Genomic DNA, 15,922 nt, shown 5'->3' with positions numbered 1-15,922 from the left:
TGGACCCACTCTTTGTGTGATCAATAACAATTATTGCTTCGGGTCTGGGTGTCATTTGTATGTGAAAATGTATGTTTGTAAACGCACCCACGATACAGGAGAAATCCCTAGTGTGGGGCAACGTTAAAAAAATATATTCCTCAACATAAGCCTTGTAAGCTTGCTTCCTCAATGCTTGTAAGTTGCATAGACAAGCACAAGTAACCTCAGTAGTAACTTTCTAATATAATATTATTATTATTCTTTTCCAGCCAATACAAATACAGAGCTACCCGAACTACACAGAGTTGACGGACAATGAAACATCAGAAAAATCCTGTCACTACAAAAGCGTGAATTTGCCGTCGGTTACAAAAACCTCCGGCTCACAAACCAACCGGTTTAGCTGGTTGACGATAGCAACCCTTTGCACAATACTGGTTGTTGCACGGTAATAAAGGACCATGTTATTTAAAGGTGGGAACAGATTTGAGAGAACTGAGAAGCTTTATTCGTGTGCTCTTTTTTGTGACAAAATCGAGTAAATTAAATCGATTGCAATACACACATCGATTTCTGTTTTAATATCGATTATTTTTTGGTAATACTTAAAAGTGCCTTAAAATGCTTCGTGCCTTAATATTTTTGAGACAAAATGTCTGTTTATGACTTTGCTATGAATTAATTCAATTCTAATATTAAACACGCCATACATACTTATTTTGACTTCATTTGATATATTAAAAAGCTAAGTTTTTTTTCTAAGTTAAATGTTCTCACAAATCTGTCCCCACCTTGATCAGAGCCAATGATTCGTTGTTTTTCGTTTTTATTTTTTTTTTGATAATTTTTACTTTTAAAAAATGTTTTCGACCGACAAATAAAATAGTATTATTCAGCCAAATTATGTATCATAATTTGCGAATATAAAATATGTACAGTTTTGTTTTATGTATCTATTGTAAGGGCGTTAGGGCCCTATTTCATTAAGACAACATGGTTGTACGATCAGTCGTCGACAACTATATGGTTGCGCAACTAAATAGTTGCCGGCAACCGAGTCACCAGGTCACGCAACTGTTAATTTACCAAACTATGTTGAATGGGTTAACATTCTTTTACGTAGTACAACTCATACAAAACAAAAGAACACTTTTCGAATTTAATTTTTTAAACTGACATTCTTGGTACCTAGTTGTTTTGGTGTCACTTATACGAGGTTTAAAAACATGGTGGCGCAACTAGTTGCCTGTACAGTGTTGTCCTAATGAAATAGAGTCCTGAATCGACGGTTATATTTTTATAACGAGGTAGTTAGGTAGCTTGAGTGAGTGGTTTATGTGATTATTGTACTTATGTGTGTCTGTGTGTGTAGATAGCGACATTAAATAATATTCAGCATCTACATTCTACAGTATGACCATATTTTTATCGTGTCGAAAGTACTCTTTAAATAATGAAACAGAATCGCTTTATCGTTATATGATAATAATAATGTCGATAGTTGAAATAACCCCTCCCCTTAAATGGGGGATGGGGGATTTACAATAATACCTACGTATGGTAGATGGTTTGCAAATACTAAGGGTACAGTTAAGTGGCCGAAATTTTTATAGATGCTATTTATTGATAGTGGCTGGTCATTTTTTCTGAACATTTCTGCTTTTCAATAATTTATTTTTCCATACTAAATATTTTTTTAATACTTTAAAAGTCCTTTGTCGCTCGCTATCTGCACTGTAATCGTATATTACAATCCTTTTTGTAATTTTATACAACGTAGTGAACGATATCCAAGTGATTTATGTTTATAATTATGAAAAAGAAACAATGGTGCGCTTACAATAAATTCAACTTTACCCACATGCTAATAGGGTTCAAAATCAATTGCAGCTTTCTTTGTTTAAGCTGAGAAATCCATTGGAACAAAAGATAAGCTAATAAATCCATTTGAGTCCTAATTTAAGGATTTTTTTAGTCCTTATAATGTACGTGTGTGTATGAATAAGAGTTTCTGTGCTCACTTATATCATTTTACATAATAATTATGTATATTCCTATTGTATACAAAAACGTAGTGATTTTATGGTAAGCGTCCACAGGCCCGCATCGTACGCATCGCACGCAACGGATTTTAGTTTGTCTTGTATAGAAACTTATACAACTGCGTCCACTGATCCGCATCGTACGGACCGCTCGTCGGCAATGCCTACATGCGATGCGTATCGATGACGTCATACGGAATCCGTACGATGCGTGCGATGCGACCTTTAGTGTGGTATATAAAAATCTGTCCATAATATTGGAATCTTTACCAAAACGCTTTTACAGTTCGTTCAAGCGATTTTGACTTCTATTTCTTTGGTACAGTGATGTCGTTAAACGTAAATAGTAATATGTAATCTGTAATTTTAAAATATGCCATTGATGCATTTATTTTTATGTCTTATGTCTAACGAAATAGATTTCAAATTTGATTGAATTGAAAGGATGTGAATGTTTTGTTTTCTTATATTTTGGGGTAATGAAATAGTTTTTTATTAGTGGCCTGCATTATAGTAGAACTAAAAAAAAGTCTGAAACATGGGCCTAACTAAATAATGTTCCAATTTCAATATTATTGATTCCTAAATTATGTTTCTTTTTAATGATAAAATTCAATGAAAGCAATGTTTAGTTGTAAAAATAATAATTGTTAATTCTTAATTCGAATGTGTCTCTGTGTTTTTTATAACTGGTAACACTTAAGTTATTTTTTTAATTACTTAAAGGTTTCACAATTTAGTTGAACACATTTTAGGCTGTGCTTACTTAGCTCCGTAGTGCCTTGATGTCTATAAAGTCTAGCCTTCAAAAAAATCTAGATTTTTAAAGAAAAATCTGTAGGAAAAGTCATTAGTGTGACGTAATTTTTTACAACGGCAACACCAATAAAATATCGTTCGATATTTGAATTATTATGATATTTTTGTACAATAATTTATACTTTTTTAAAACAAAATCTTCGTAGAAAGGTTTTTAAGTCAAATAAAATGAACAATTTGTTTGCATTTTACTATTATTTTTATTTATATTCGCTCTTATGAGGTTTAGTTTTAAGAATACGCTTAGTAATTAAGTTTTATTTATTTAAAAAAGTCAATAAAAATGTTTTATTAAATTAAATATCCTTGTTTTATTCTTACAACTATTAATAAAAAGAGATAGATATATATATTACTCAGTAATCCATATGGCAATCACTATATTTTTATAATAACTATCGTGAGACACAAAATTAACTAAAAAACCACGGTTTACTTACGTAAATTAATGGAGTAAAGCTCTACTAGTTTCGAGTCACAGAGGAACTCATTATCATGAGCAGCGTGCGCAGACGCGGCGATGTCGCGCAGCCTACTAAAGAGACTTTTCTGCATTAATTTACTTGAGTAAACCCTGATTATTAGTTAATATGGCTCATTTAATGGAGAAAAGCTCTACTACTTTCGAGTCACAGAAGGACTCTTCACTATGAGCAGCGTGCGCAGACGCGGTGACGTCGCGCAGCCTACTAAATAGCCAGTAGAGCTTTTCTCCATTAATGTACGTGAGTAAACCGTATTTTTTAGTTAATATGGCAATCACTATCAAAAAATCATCAATTTCATGTTCACGAAAGAGACTGATACTGACATTAGAACTTAAGGCGGGATATTTACCTTGTTTATTAACCGATTCGTTGCGAATGGCACGACAGACGTGCCATCCAATTTTTTTACATATGGCGTATGACACGCGTTTCGTGTCATTTTTAAATGTCTTTTATCTCGCTCAAATCGAAAATAAATACAATTCAAGGGTAAACAAGAAAAAAGAACATTTTATTCTGTACATGGCTGATGGCACAATAGGCGTGTCATCAACTGATATGGCGCTTGACACGACTGTCGTGTCACGAAATATTTGTTCGTCGCCACGCATAAAAGTGCACCGAAATGGGCGTCGCAACGAATCGGTTAATGTCTATGAGTTTCCGACATTTCGGCACTGTTGCAAGCGCCATGATCACGGATGAACTGACATGGTAAATAAGTCTTAAGTTCTAATGTTAGAGACTGATACTATTCAAATACAAAGCGAATACTGAGCGACATATACCTATCTCTTTCTTACACTATCTTACTTAGTAGGCTTAGGGTTGGTCTGAACATAATAGTCAGGATATTTGTAGAAATGTGTCGTATGTGTATTGTGTGAAGTGAAATAATTCCATTTATAATTCTGTGTAGTTTCTACCACACCATTTTTGTTATTCACCTCAGTATTCGAACTTGAACTGGAAGTGAAGTTAAATTGACTGTTTTGACCAGTGGGAGTAATTTGGACATTTGGATTAAGTTGTGGTACATTTGGGGTATTAAGAGTAGAAATATTGGGCAAATTTGGATTTGTAAAATGGCCTGGTGCAACATTATTTTGACCATAAGGATGAATTTGGTATATTGGAATGATTTGAGGTGGAGGCACTTGATTTGGGTTATTTTGACTTTGGGGTTGAATTTGGCCGTTAGGATTAACATTGTTTGTTTGGCTATTGAAATTAAATTGTGATTGGGATGAGAATTGACTGGAGGCTGGTGTTGGTCCGAATCTGTTCACAGGTGCAATTTGTTCCGTGTTAAAAGGTTGTGAGGTGGGTGCTGGGAATCTATTGGAATTTAAGGGGACTGGGTCCACGAAGGAGCTTGGTCTTTGTGGGTAGGTCTGTGGTTTCTGCCTATGGGCTTCTAGAGCTTGCCAGTTGATAAACCAGAATGGCTGTTTGTCTATAGGCAGCTTGCTGAGTCTGTCCACTAGGTCCCTGTCTCCATTCGCTTCAATTGGCAGTCTTTGTGTTGTGCCTTCGCCGAAACTGGAAAAGAAATGTTATGATTTTAGAAAATAAAATAAATGTTAAAATTTAAATTATTTACTGGACATTCTATAGTGTTATTTACGATTGAAGTATGAAGTTTTCGATAAATTTTTCAAGTGTCTTTTATCCTCGAAAGGGTAGGCAGAGGTGCAGCTGCACATTACGGCACGTAATTCCACTGTACAATGTACAACCACTTTTCACCAGTTGTGTTATAAGTCCTATGTAATAGGTTGAGAACCTATTGCATGTAATAGAGGCCGAAGGTTTTTGCCATATATCGGGTATAATTCCAGGCTCAGTACTACTACTGGGAAAAACCAAAAATAGCTCAGTAATACTTTGCTTTTTTTTTCTATTTGCAATAAATTCTCAATAGTAAGACGGGATCTGGAATTGTACCCAGTATAATATGACAACAGGTTTACCTGGACTAATAATAGTCCCATGTAATAGGGGGTTTTGTGTTATCACAAAATGTATAGAATTCAGACTTTAATGAATATTCCACAGTCTCAAGTCTCAATAGTCAGTTCTTAATAATTTTTCATTCGTAACGTTTTTCCTTGAGAAATCTAAGACTACAACTTTATCTTGGAATATTATTTCTAGCCTTCATTAAAACTTGTATTTAGGAGGAACTTGAAGACTTTTAACGAATGGAATATCGATTTTTTACAACAAAATACACGTTTACTTCACAAGACCTGTTTTCAATAGGGAAATCATTATATAAAATATAAAAAAGTGACCAAGCCCATGTCGATTCAGTGGCTGTTTGATTAAAAATTATTTTAATAAAAATGAAATATAGTTTCCTTACGAAGGATTCCTTTGACTTTTAGTTCAATAGGGTAGATGAATAGAGACTAATTTTATTTTAATGTCCGTCTTCTAGATTATTTTAAAGGTAAAGGTAGTAAGGTATTTTTATTATCTTGTGGAAACAAATTCTGGTAGGTATATAGACATCTATGTAACTAGTTTCAACTATATATTCTACCTAAAACTTAAACTTCGGAATAAAATAGCAATGACATATGGACGATCAGAGACCAAAAGATAGATATAAAAGGTCGAATTCGGGTTCCGTTCCTTGCCATTTTATTAAGAAGCTGTACCTTGAGATTCATAAAAACTAAAAAATAATCCAATTATGTTTGTATATGTATACTAGTGGACCCGACAGACGTTGTCCTGTCTACACGTCTTTAATTTGAAAATTTTAAACTTTTTTTAATAAGCTAAAACATTCTGGACCATTTTGATGAAAATTATTATTCAAATGTGACAATATCTAACGTCATTAATATTTGACACTGCGATGATAGCGCCGTCTGTCGGATCCTATGTAAAACATTCCAAAATCAACAACTACTAATAAATTAAAAATTAATTAAAAAAACATTGTCCAGCGAACAAAATTGTGAATCTAAACCATTCTCAGATCCCCTTGAACACACACAAAAAAATTCATCAAAATCGGTCCAGTCGTTTAAGAGAAGTTCAGTGACATACACACTTACAGAAGAATTATATATATAAAGATTACCGGTCTGAAAGAGGATCGACAGTTGTGGTCGTCCTGTTTGGTGTATCAGGGAACCCGATGGGACGGGATCCCGCGAAGGAAGGTCGTTGACTCGAAACGACTGAGAACATCACCACTACCACGGCTGATATTGATATCTGTAAAATAACAAGTCACTGTTATGGACAAATTGTACATAGATGGGTAAAATTTATATGTATACTAGGTTAACTTAGTAAGTTCTACCATTTGTTTTGCGCGTTGCAATGTGTCTGCATTGTTCTCACATACATATTATGTAGATACATTTATAAATTGGAAAAATGTATTAAAGAAGTTGTAAACATTCATATTTTTTAAATCTCTCGTTCTTTCTATCTCAGGTTTTATTGAGTATACCCGTGGTATACTGGGATCGCAAAAATGTGAAAAATATGTCAGAGAAATTGTAAACATTCATATTTTTTAAAAGAGTAACGAATGGAGTTTCTTTCTCGTTCTTCTCCATTCAAAGCTACACTTTGGAACGAACAACTAGTTTCACTGACGGACAGATTGACAGACTATTATTTATTTGTTGCCATTTCATAAATACCTATTTACGAGTATAGTTTAATTGGAATAAATGCTTTGACTTTGATGAAAATTGCATTAAAGAAAGTAAAAATAAGTTCACCCACCTTTATGGCTAAATAAACAAACCCTTTTGAGGTATTTAACCGGTAGATTTAATTTTATGTAAAAGTTGGTAGGTATTTTGGTATTAAAATCTTTTTTAAGTTGGGTTTAATGTCATTAGGGATTTAGTTATGCTTGTTATCTTGTTTGTTTATTTGAACGCGCTAATCTCCGTACCCACTGGTCCGATTGGAATATTTTTTTTAAAGGCTACAGGCTATATAAAAATCACCCTATGATCAATAGGAGCCGAGTAGAGTTGGTGAATACACGCAGAAGTAACTATTTATGTTATAGGTATATGTCTGTCGCTAAAACATCTTAGAAGGACTGTGTTTTCGGAGAAACGAAAATGTCTAACGATGTTATGTTAAACAAAACGCCTTCGAATTTAAATAAAGTACATACATAATAATTGACGTCAGTTTTTGCGAATGTCCAATATTTATTAATCACGTTTCTATCATGTAAAACAGGGGTTCCCAACCATTTTCTCTAGAACTAAGTACTTTTGTTTTAATATCGGAAGGGGTTCAAGAAAGTAAAACGAACAAAACTTCCTTCATGAACTTCCTTCATTCATGAGAATATCTGTTAATATAACCAGTTACTATGTAGTTACTGTGTTACTTGTGGTCCTCACGCTCTGATTTTTCTCATTCACATATCAAATATTGTTTTGGATTATTCATATCAAATTGTTTTTCTCAGTCATCTCCTTTGATATAAGTTTAATCTTTATTGGACAGAGGTGTGGTCTCGTGTATTTTTTTTTTGCGGACCACCAGTTGGGAACCTCTTGTTTAAAAGTATTTAAATTCGTTGATTGGATTGAAATGGTTTTCCTCAATTATTAAATAAGTATCAAATAACATAGTTGATAGAATAAAGACTTGTGTAGGTAGGTAGGTACTTCATTAACTAAACGATATGACTATAATAATAATATAGGTTTTTACAAACATAAAATTACATGACGTCATCAAAAGCCTGTGATTATCATTTGGATCATGGGCTCATTCATAAAGGAGGTTTGCCATTATTTCCAGGTTTCGCAGACGGGTAGGAGAACTAGGGATCCGGAGCTGCGGACAACGTAACAGGTTACCAGGGGCCTTAGTCTGCTATTACAATTGTGTCAGAATGGTCGATCACTGAACAGTGCAAGAGGGATGGAGCTATACAACCTACATAGACAGACACAATTGTAATAGCAGACTAAGGCCCCAGGGCTCCGGCTCAAAGCAAGAGAAGAAACGGGGTGGTTTTTAGTCAGTAAGAGTCTGATACTCCCTCACGCCTCACCCAAGGCGGGAGAAGTCATTCGATGATTTTCTCCCAGACTCTGGATAGCCGTACTGTAGCCCAATGAGGGAGGGATCTGGATTCCAGACATTGTGAATCAGACCCTTGATGTGAAAGTGTGTTTGTTGGTAGTTTGGATGTTTGTCCGTCAATAACGCTGAAACTACTGAAAGGATTTTGATGAACCTAGGCATACAGACAGGCTATGAGCTGACTTGGAAGATAGGATACTTTTTATTCCACAGGAATCCGGACGAAACCGCTGGCAGAAGCTTGTAATAAGACCATCTTTAGACAACAAATGAAAGAGTCCTTGCAATCATCTATTTTTCTTAACAAATAGCCACAATATTAGAACTTAAGACGGGATATTTAGTGTTAGTGACCATGTCAGTTTAAAAACTTATAAATAGCCACAATGCTATGCATCTGCACATAATATTTTATGTTTATAAACAGAAGGTAATGTACAATACGAACCAGTTGGCCTTTAGCAAAAACTACGCAAAATGATTTTATACATTGGTATTATAGAACATAGCACATTAAATAAAGTATAGGTACTAAAATATCTCTGCAATTAAATTTCGACTTTAATACAAATGGATACGGTTGATAATTGAATAGACGTTTAACAGATAAAGGGTACGTTGATATGCTGTCGTTATAGAACATAGCACATTCAAGTATACTAAAATATAATTATATGCAATTAAATTTCGACTTTATTCACAAAAGTATATACAGTTGATAATCGAATACATCATGTTTAACAGATAAAGGGTACGTTGATGTGCTGTTGTCTACTTAAGTAGTCGACTAAAAAATCAACTTTAATTTATCGCATCCACTTTACTTTAATAAATTGATTTATTTCTTGTTAAGTTCCTCGTGACTTTTGATTGCAAGTTTTTTCACTCGTTTTTGCGTTTTATTCACGATACGTGATATAATTAAATGCCAGTTGTAGGTATGTAGTGTACTAAGTTTTATAAATACATTGTACACATTTTTAAAAGACTGTACGGTTGGCGCGGTGGCTGGGCAACTGGCTGCCATGCAACGTGTAGTAGGTTCGATATCCGCACGAAACAACACTGTGTGATCCATAAATTGTTGTTGCGGGTCTGGGTGTCATGTGTATGAACTTTGTATGTTTTTAAACGCAGCCATGACACAGGAAAAAATTGTAGTGCAAAGTTAAAAAAAAACATTTTTAAATGGGTATCTAAAAGGTTTTGACGTTTTAAGCTAATGTTTATCTCAAAAAAACCTTTTCAAAATGCCTTTTGATACAATTCTCACGGTATTTTAATCACGATCTTGATAATGCTTTGTCAGAATCCTAAATTAGCCTCACATGTCCACATAAAATTCACTTAAAAGTCTTAAACAATGAAATTAATGACCGGTTCATATTCAACTGTGACTAACATCAAGCATTCTTTATATTACTTTATCTTTAATTAAAAATCTTTATGATGAACGACTCAAAAGTTATTAATTTAAGAAAAAAAAAATATTAAAACTAAATTGTTAAAAACATAACCGCACGCACAAAGCACAGACAATAAATAAAAAAATATATTAATTCTAAATTCAATAAAAAAAAAAACTCACCAGCCACTTCATTTTTAAAAATAAAAACAAATTCGAATTTTCAAATTACGAAATAACAAGCACTCTGTTCCACGTTTTAAAAGCGACTGCTTGACTGTGTGCGTTCCACTAAACGAAAAAAAAAACTTGGATCATAAGGAAAACTTAAGTCTTTGAGCACCTGTAGCAAGTTTGTACCGGTTTGTTGATATACAGATTGCTAATGTTTATGTTTATTTGATTTATTTTACCGTTTTGTTAGTGAGATTACCCACTTTTTGTCTGTTTACGCAAATGGCGGACGATGCGCACTTTCTTAATAGATTTATACGTACGTTGTACTATGTAAAGTCTACTATATTGTACCTATTTTGTCCACAACTTTTAGAAATGAAGGCATAAGGATGTTATTATTTTAAAACTTAATTTAATTTATTCATCTGAAAATGGGTTGGGTACCTATACCAGTTTTGGGATTGTTTGTAGGTACCTAAATTAGTGGGGAATTCCTATTTTTGATTTATTATCTATACGTGTATTAATTTTATTTCAAGTTTTGATACCCGATAAGTATAGCATAACATTTTATTTTCTTTATTTTTGCACCTTTGGTAATTTTTTTTTTATTTGAATATCTCATTTTGTTATAGTAACCTATTGTAAGGACAAGGTTTGGATCAGAATAGGTACCTATATTTTAAAATCAAAATAATGGAAGGGAAGTCGCGAAATAACACCAGTGCGGTTCTACGTTGGAACACTGCCTAATATAAAATTAAAATAAACATTTCAAAACATCCCTTCATTCATAAAGCTAATCTTAAAATCACGTGTCCCAACCGAAAAGTAAATAGGTACAAAGAGATGTCATAAGTGAATTTCCCTTTAACATAATGCATGATACTACGAGAAGCGCAGGACGTTATAAAATACCCCCTCTATTTTCCACCTATATGACATATACAGCAAAAACGTAGTTAATTCTCCACATTTTAATGTACCACTTTCTGAGCGCTTATAACCCTATCAATAGCCTTTTACTTATAATATAATTGGGCATGGTTTTTTTTTTTGTGTCACATTATGGCATCTCCTCCTAGTGCTAATACCATTCATAACCGCCACTAAGTTTTGCATTTAGTTTAAAAATATTCCAAAAAGTTTTTATTGATATAAAAGTTTCGCGGCTAGACGAAAGCAAAACACTAGGTAGCGGTAGTTTCTGAGTCACATTTGTATTTGACCTACTGACTAAACTGGACTTCTTAATGAATTTCGCTAGCTTAGAAAACAGGTCATATTTTATGTATTGTGAGCTACTAATTAAAATTCTACTGATGACGTCACTACTATCTTGATGAACAAGTATTTGCGAATTAAATAGTCTAGAGTCTAGTCACTGGCTGGTCTCGTTTGTCGAGGATGTTTAGAATTTGACGTTTGTTTAAATTTAGAATAATACGCTTTTTGAAATGGTAGGAACTTTTATTTTCTGTGTTTTAGAACATTCCTTTTTTAAATTTTATTTTCTATCTGTATGAGGCGAGGAGGTGTCGTCTTAATGTTTAGAACTTGACGTTTGTTTAAATTTAGAATATTCTGTTTTTTTTTTAAATATCAGCTTCTTTTATTTTCTGTTTTTATGAGGCGAGGAGGTGACGTTATAATTTTAAGGATGTTTAGAACTTGATGATTGTTTAAATTTAGAAGAATACGCTTTTTGAAATGTCAGAAACATTTATTTTCTATATTTTGATGATACGAGGAGGTCATAATTTTAAGAATGCACTTGACATTCTTGACAAAAATAACTTGTTAAAAATATTGAAAGGGCAAGATTTTTGACTGAGTCCTATACAAATTGCCTTTGATATAAGTTTAATTAGTTTTGAACACTTTGATTATTTATATTTCTAGACATACATATATTTATTAAGGACTCCCAGATATACCTACAAGTAATAGTAAGTACAACCCGGAAAAGATTTAAAGCGTTCAATCAATATAAATATTGAATTGTAAGTTGTATGATTAGTCTAACGGACTAGGGGATTCCTAAGTAAAGTCATACGTCATTAAGCCATATTTCTTTTAATAAGTACGCTTGATGTTATATACATACAACACAATATACGGAGCTTAATTTCCAAAGAAGTAAATAAATGAAGTACCTAGTCACATACTAGGGTTTAGTACGAGTTTGTTTTACGTTGAACAAGATCGAAACGAGAATGCGTTCGGCGCTTTTTTTATTAAAAGACGTTGCCCCACTTTTGGATATTCTCCTGTGTCGTGGGTGCGTTTACAAACACACACATGATACCCAGACCGGGAACAACAATGTGTGGAGCATACAAAGAATTGTTCCGTGGGGGAATCGAACCCGCTACACGTTGCACGGCAGCCACTTGCCCAACCATCGCGCCAACTGTGCCGTAAAATTAAGTCGGCTTTGATTGGTTGGTTCATTGTAGCCTGCCAATCAGAGCGCCGATCGCGGTCTAGTTTCGATCTCAATAAACGTACAACAAACTCGTACTAGCCTCTTTGATAGCTTTGTGATTTGTATTATTGTACTCCTATTGTAAAATGACTGGGGCCAGTCAGTCAACTCCAAATTTCAAAATTCTAAAAGTCAAAACATGACATGTTGGCATCTATCTTATATGCTTCTACGACACTTACTTATAGTAACTTAAGCCTCTTCTCCACTAGGAACATTTCTCTACAAGGACAAACTGTTCCTTGTCGCACAGTCAACAATGTCGTGGCGATGTCGTTCAACGTCGCCCGACTTCGCCTGATGTCTCCGGGGACAGATGTAGTTCGACAAATGTTCCTAGTGGGGACAAGGCTTTATGACAACTTTCAATCAAACAAGACACCGACGTATTTTCCATTGCTGACTCATTAAGCACAACAATGACATATAGTTACTCATTGCAGTACTTCTTGTGCATATGAACAAGTCATTGTGCACTCAAATGATGCGTTTTCCTCGTTAATGTAGTTAGGCTTTGCATTCTTTGCAAGCTTATTGTTTTATACATGTCATTGTTTGTTAGCATTTTTTGTTTGAAAAGTTTCTTTTGATATTATTGTGAAGAGAGGTGATTAGAGTCTGATTTGGAACGTGATGCGGTGATTTTATATCTTTATTAATTTAGGGTCTTTTAGTCACACATAGGCTATGCCAGACCCATCGTCTCTTAACATAGTTAAAACTTATCGCTTACCACCAGGCTATAGTGGAGACAGGCGTGAGGTTATGTATGTATGTATGTATGTTAATCTTACGGTTCTAGGTAAACCTCCCTAAAGTATCAGCTTTCGTCACTTATGCGTTGAACGTTTGACGTCCACAACAAATCAAATGCAACAAAAACTGCACTTAAAATATCTAACTAGATTACATTGAAATGAAAATACTAAAACATCAAAGACTTTAAAGCTAAGTGGGGTTCGTTCTAAGAATAAGTTCAGTGGGATAAGTGGTATGTGGTGTAAGGCAGTTGTCCCACCGGCAACGATGAACGAGTAACGAGTAGAGCTAGAACTAGAAACGAGTGAAAACGAGTGAAAAAGAAAAGTGCCGGCAGTGTGAACAGTCAGCGATCAACTCTTTGTATATGCATCTCTTTTGTTTACACGGAAAGTATATCTATTGTACGTTTCTTGAGCGAGAAAATAGCCAATAGTTAGTCGTTCACTCGCCGTTGGTGGGACAACTGCCTAAACAAGGAAAAAATAAAATGTAAAAGCCTCCAAACCCGTGAATTAAGATCACTTAAATGATAACTCGTTATCCTTTGCTCGTATTTAAGTTAATGTTCCAATGTCAGAGTCAAAGTCAAAATTATTTATTTATGAAATAGGGAAGGCACTTTTGAACGTCAATGGCTTTGGAAATCAATTTGTGTAAGGATTAAGAATTTGTTTGGTATGCCATTTTTTGTTTCATTAAATTAAGCGATAGCTAGCTTAGTACGAGTTTCCTTTACGTTGAACGAAAACAAAACAAGAGCGCGTTCAACCAATCAGAAAGCAATATGAGAAATAACAGAGGTGATTAGTTAGTATCTTTAAAATAAAAGAAAAATACTTTCTGCAGAATATTTATTCGTAGTTTTTTCATAATCCTCTATTTTAAGTTTATATGATATATATTTAAATGTGTACCCAAATTAAAATTGATAGATCCTCTATGCTTTGCCAAGAGAAAACGAGTACAGATCATAAAGATTGTGTTCTCAAGTACACATAGGGAAGGTAAATAAAAGATAACAGCTACTTGTAGGTAGATGACCTACATGTTATTTTTAGATATAATACAGAATATGAGTAGAATTATCTCAAACATAAAAAGTTTGAATTCCACTTTAGGTACATATTTCATTATATTGGAAATTGAGCTCGATGTTTAAAAATCGATATTGCGTTGCTAATTTTAATCGGAGATTAGCTTGTTCAAACAATCAAACAAACAAATAATATTAGTATAGATATTACAACTCGAAACAAAAATCTAATTTAACTTAAAATCACGGTCTACTCACATACATTAATGGAGGAAAGCTCTGCTAGTTTCTAGTAACAAATAGTTATTATAAAAATCTAATTCTAATTCTCGTGGTCTATAAGTAGTCTCTCTTGTGTAAACCTACCATAAAACATAATAAAAAAAAAAACATCATTAACTGAGCATCTAGTACCATCGTTCAAAAATTTTGATTTCATTGTAGAAAATCGTCTTCAAAACATCTGAAGGCAGCGTATGCCATATCTGACCCTTCTATACCAGCCGTACTCACACATTTATTAACAATTTTATTGACTTCATCATGTTCTACGCCAATAAGACTTAATATAGATTTTGCAGCATCAACATTCAGTTTTCCATCGTTCCCTAAAATGCCAGTCTTTCGGTAAAGGCAATGTGTCAGTTTATTCGCAATTCGATCTTCTTCCTCTGGTAATAGAGTTGCATTTTCCGCATCATCTTCGCTTATTTTCGTTTGTATAATGCATTCCGTGAAGTATTCATTTATTTTTGGTACTTTATGTAGGATCTGGTTGATTACTTTATCCTGTAAAGAAATGTTATTGTTAATTACTATACTAGTTTTCTTTTTTTATTAAGAGGGGAAATCTTCCAATGACTTCTCCCGCCTTGGGCGAGGCGAGAGGGAGTATCAGATTCTTACTGACTAAAAAACCACCCCGTTCCTACTCCTGCTTTTCGAGCCGGAGCCCCGGTAACCTGTTACGTTGTCTGCAGCTCCGGATAATATCAAATGACCTTTTTCTTGCGGGGGAAAATCATCCAATCACTTTTACCGTCTTGGGTGAGGCGGAAGGGAGTGTCAGACTCTTACTGACTAAAAACCACACCGTTCCTTCTCCTGCTTTGAGCCGGAACCCCGGTAACCTTTTACGTTGTCCGCAGCTCCAGATCGGGCATCAGCCCTGCTAGGCCCCATCTGTGGTGGTCAGGCTCTTTGAGCACGGGTCTGGTTCTGGTCGGGCGGCGAGCTACCCTTGCTCGCCGTCTGCAGACCCGCACTTACGGTGGCCGGAGATCGTCACGCGAATATCAAATGACCTACAGTAACAATTGAAAGGACGTTGATCCGTAGGTGAATGACCTCAGTTTAATAATACATACAAGTTATAATTATAATAATTACCTGTCTATTTACATTTGCGGCAATCCCATTCGCTACGAGCACTGTACATACAAATAGAAGAGATTTCATTTTTTTACTTTTAATTTTGTTTATGTACTAGTCTATCTAAGTGCTTTTCTTTAGCTACTGTTGTTTTTATATCTCAGACTACATATTTATACTTCGATTACATCCAATTTGTATGTTCATAAGTCCGTAATATTAGCATCAGTTTTATGTCGTGGCTATGAAATATCTGAATGATAC

General features: G+C 34.3%; 2 protein-coding genes across 2 annotated transcripts in view; one reads left to right on the top strand and one right to left on the bottom strand.

Annotated features, from left to right (window-relative positions):
- The window catches only part of LOC118271857 (MOXD1 homolog 1), a 78,201-nt gene extending 75,057 nt beyond the window's left edge, over positions 1–3,144 (top strand). The window contains exon 14 of the mRNA XM_050693621.1: positions 252–3,144. Coding sequence (XP_050549578.1) covers positions 252–434 — 183 coding nt within the window. The 3' untranslated portion in view covers positions 435–3,144. The remainder of the gene's footprint in view (positions 1–251) is intronic.
- An 836-nt stretch (positions 3,145–3,980) lies between these two features.
- LOC118272089 (fatty acyl-CoA hydrolase precursor, medium chain-like) overlaps positions 3,981–15,922 on the bottom strand; it is a 38,389-nt gene continuing 26,447 nt past the window's right edge. Inside the window, exons 4-6 of the mRNA XM_050693630.1 lie at positions 10,293–10,304; positions 6,429–6,528; positions 3,981–4,873 (exon numbers count right to left, since the gene is read on the bottom strand). Of these exons, the coding sequence (XP_050549587.1) occupies positions 4,141–4,873; positions 6,429–6,528; positions 10,293–10,304 (845 nt within the window). The 3' untranslated portion in view covers positions 3,981–4,140. The remainder of the gene's footprint in view (positions 4,874–6,428; positions 6,529–10,292; positions 10,305–15,922) is intronic.

This window comes from Spodoptera frugiperda, chromosome 5 (assembly GCF_023101765.2).
Source record: "Spodoptera frugiperda isolate SF20-4 chromosome 5, AGI-APGP_CSIRO_Sfru_2.0, whole genome shotgun sequence".
Taxonomy (NCBI): domain Eukaryota; kingdom Metazoa; phylum Arthropoda; class Insecta; order Lepidoptera; family Noctuidae; genus Spodoptera; species Spodoptera frugiperda.
Note: the sequence above shows the minus strand (reverse complement) of the source record. Positions and strands in the feature narration are given on the sequence as shown.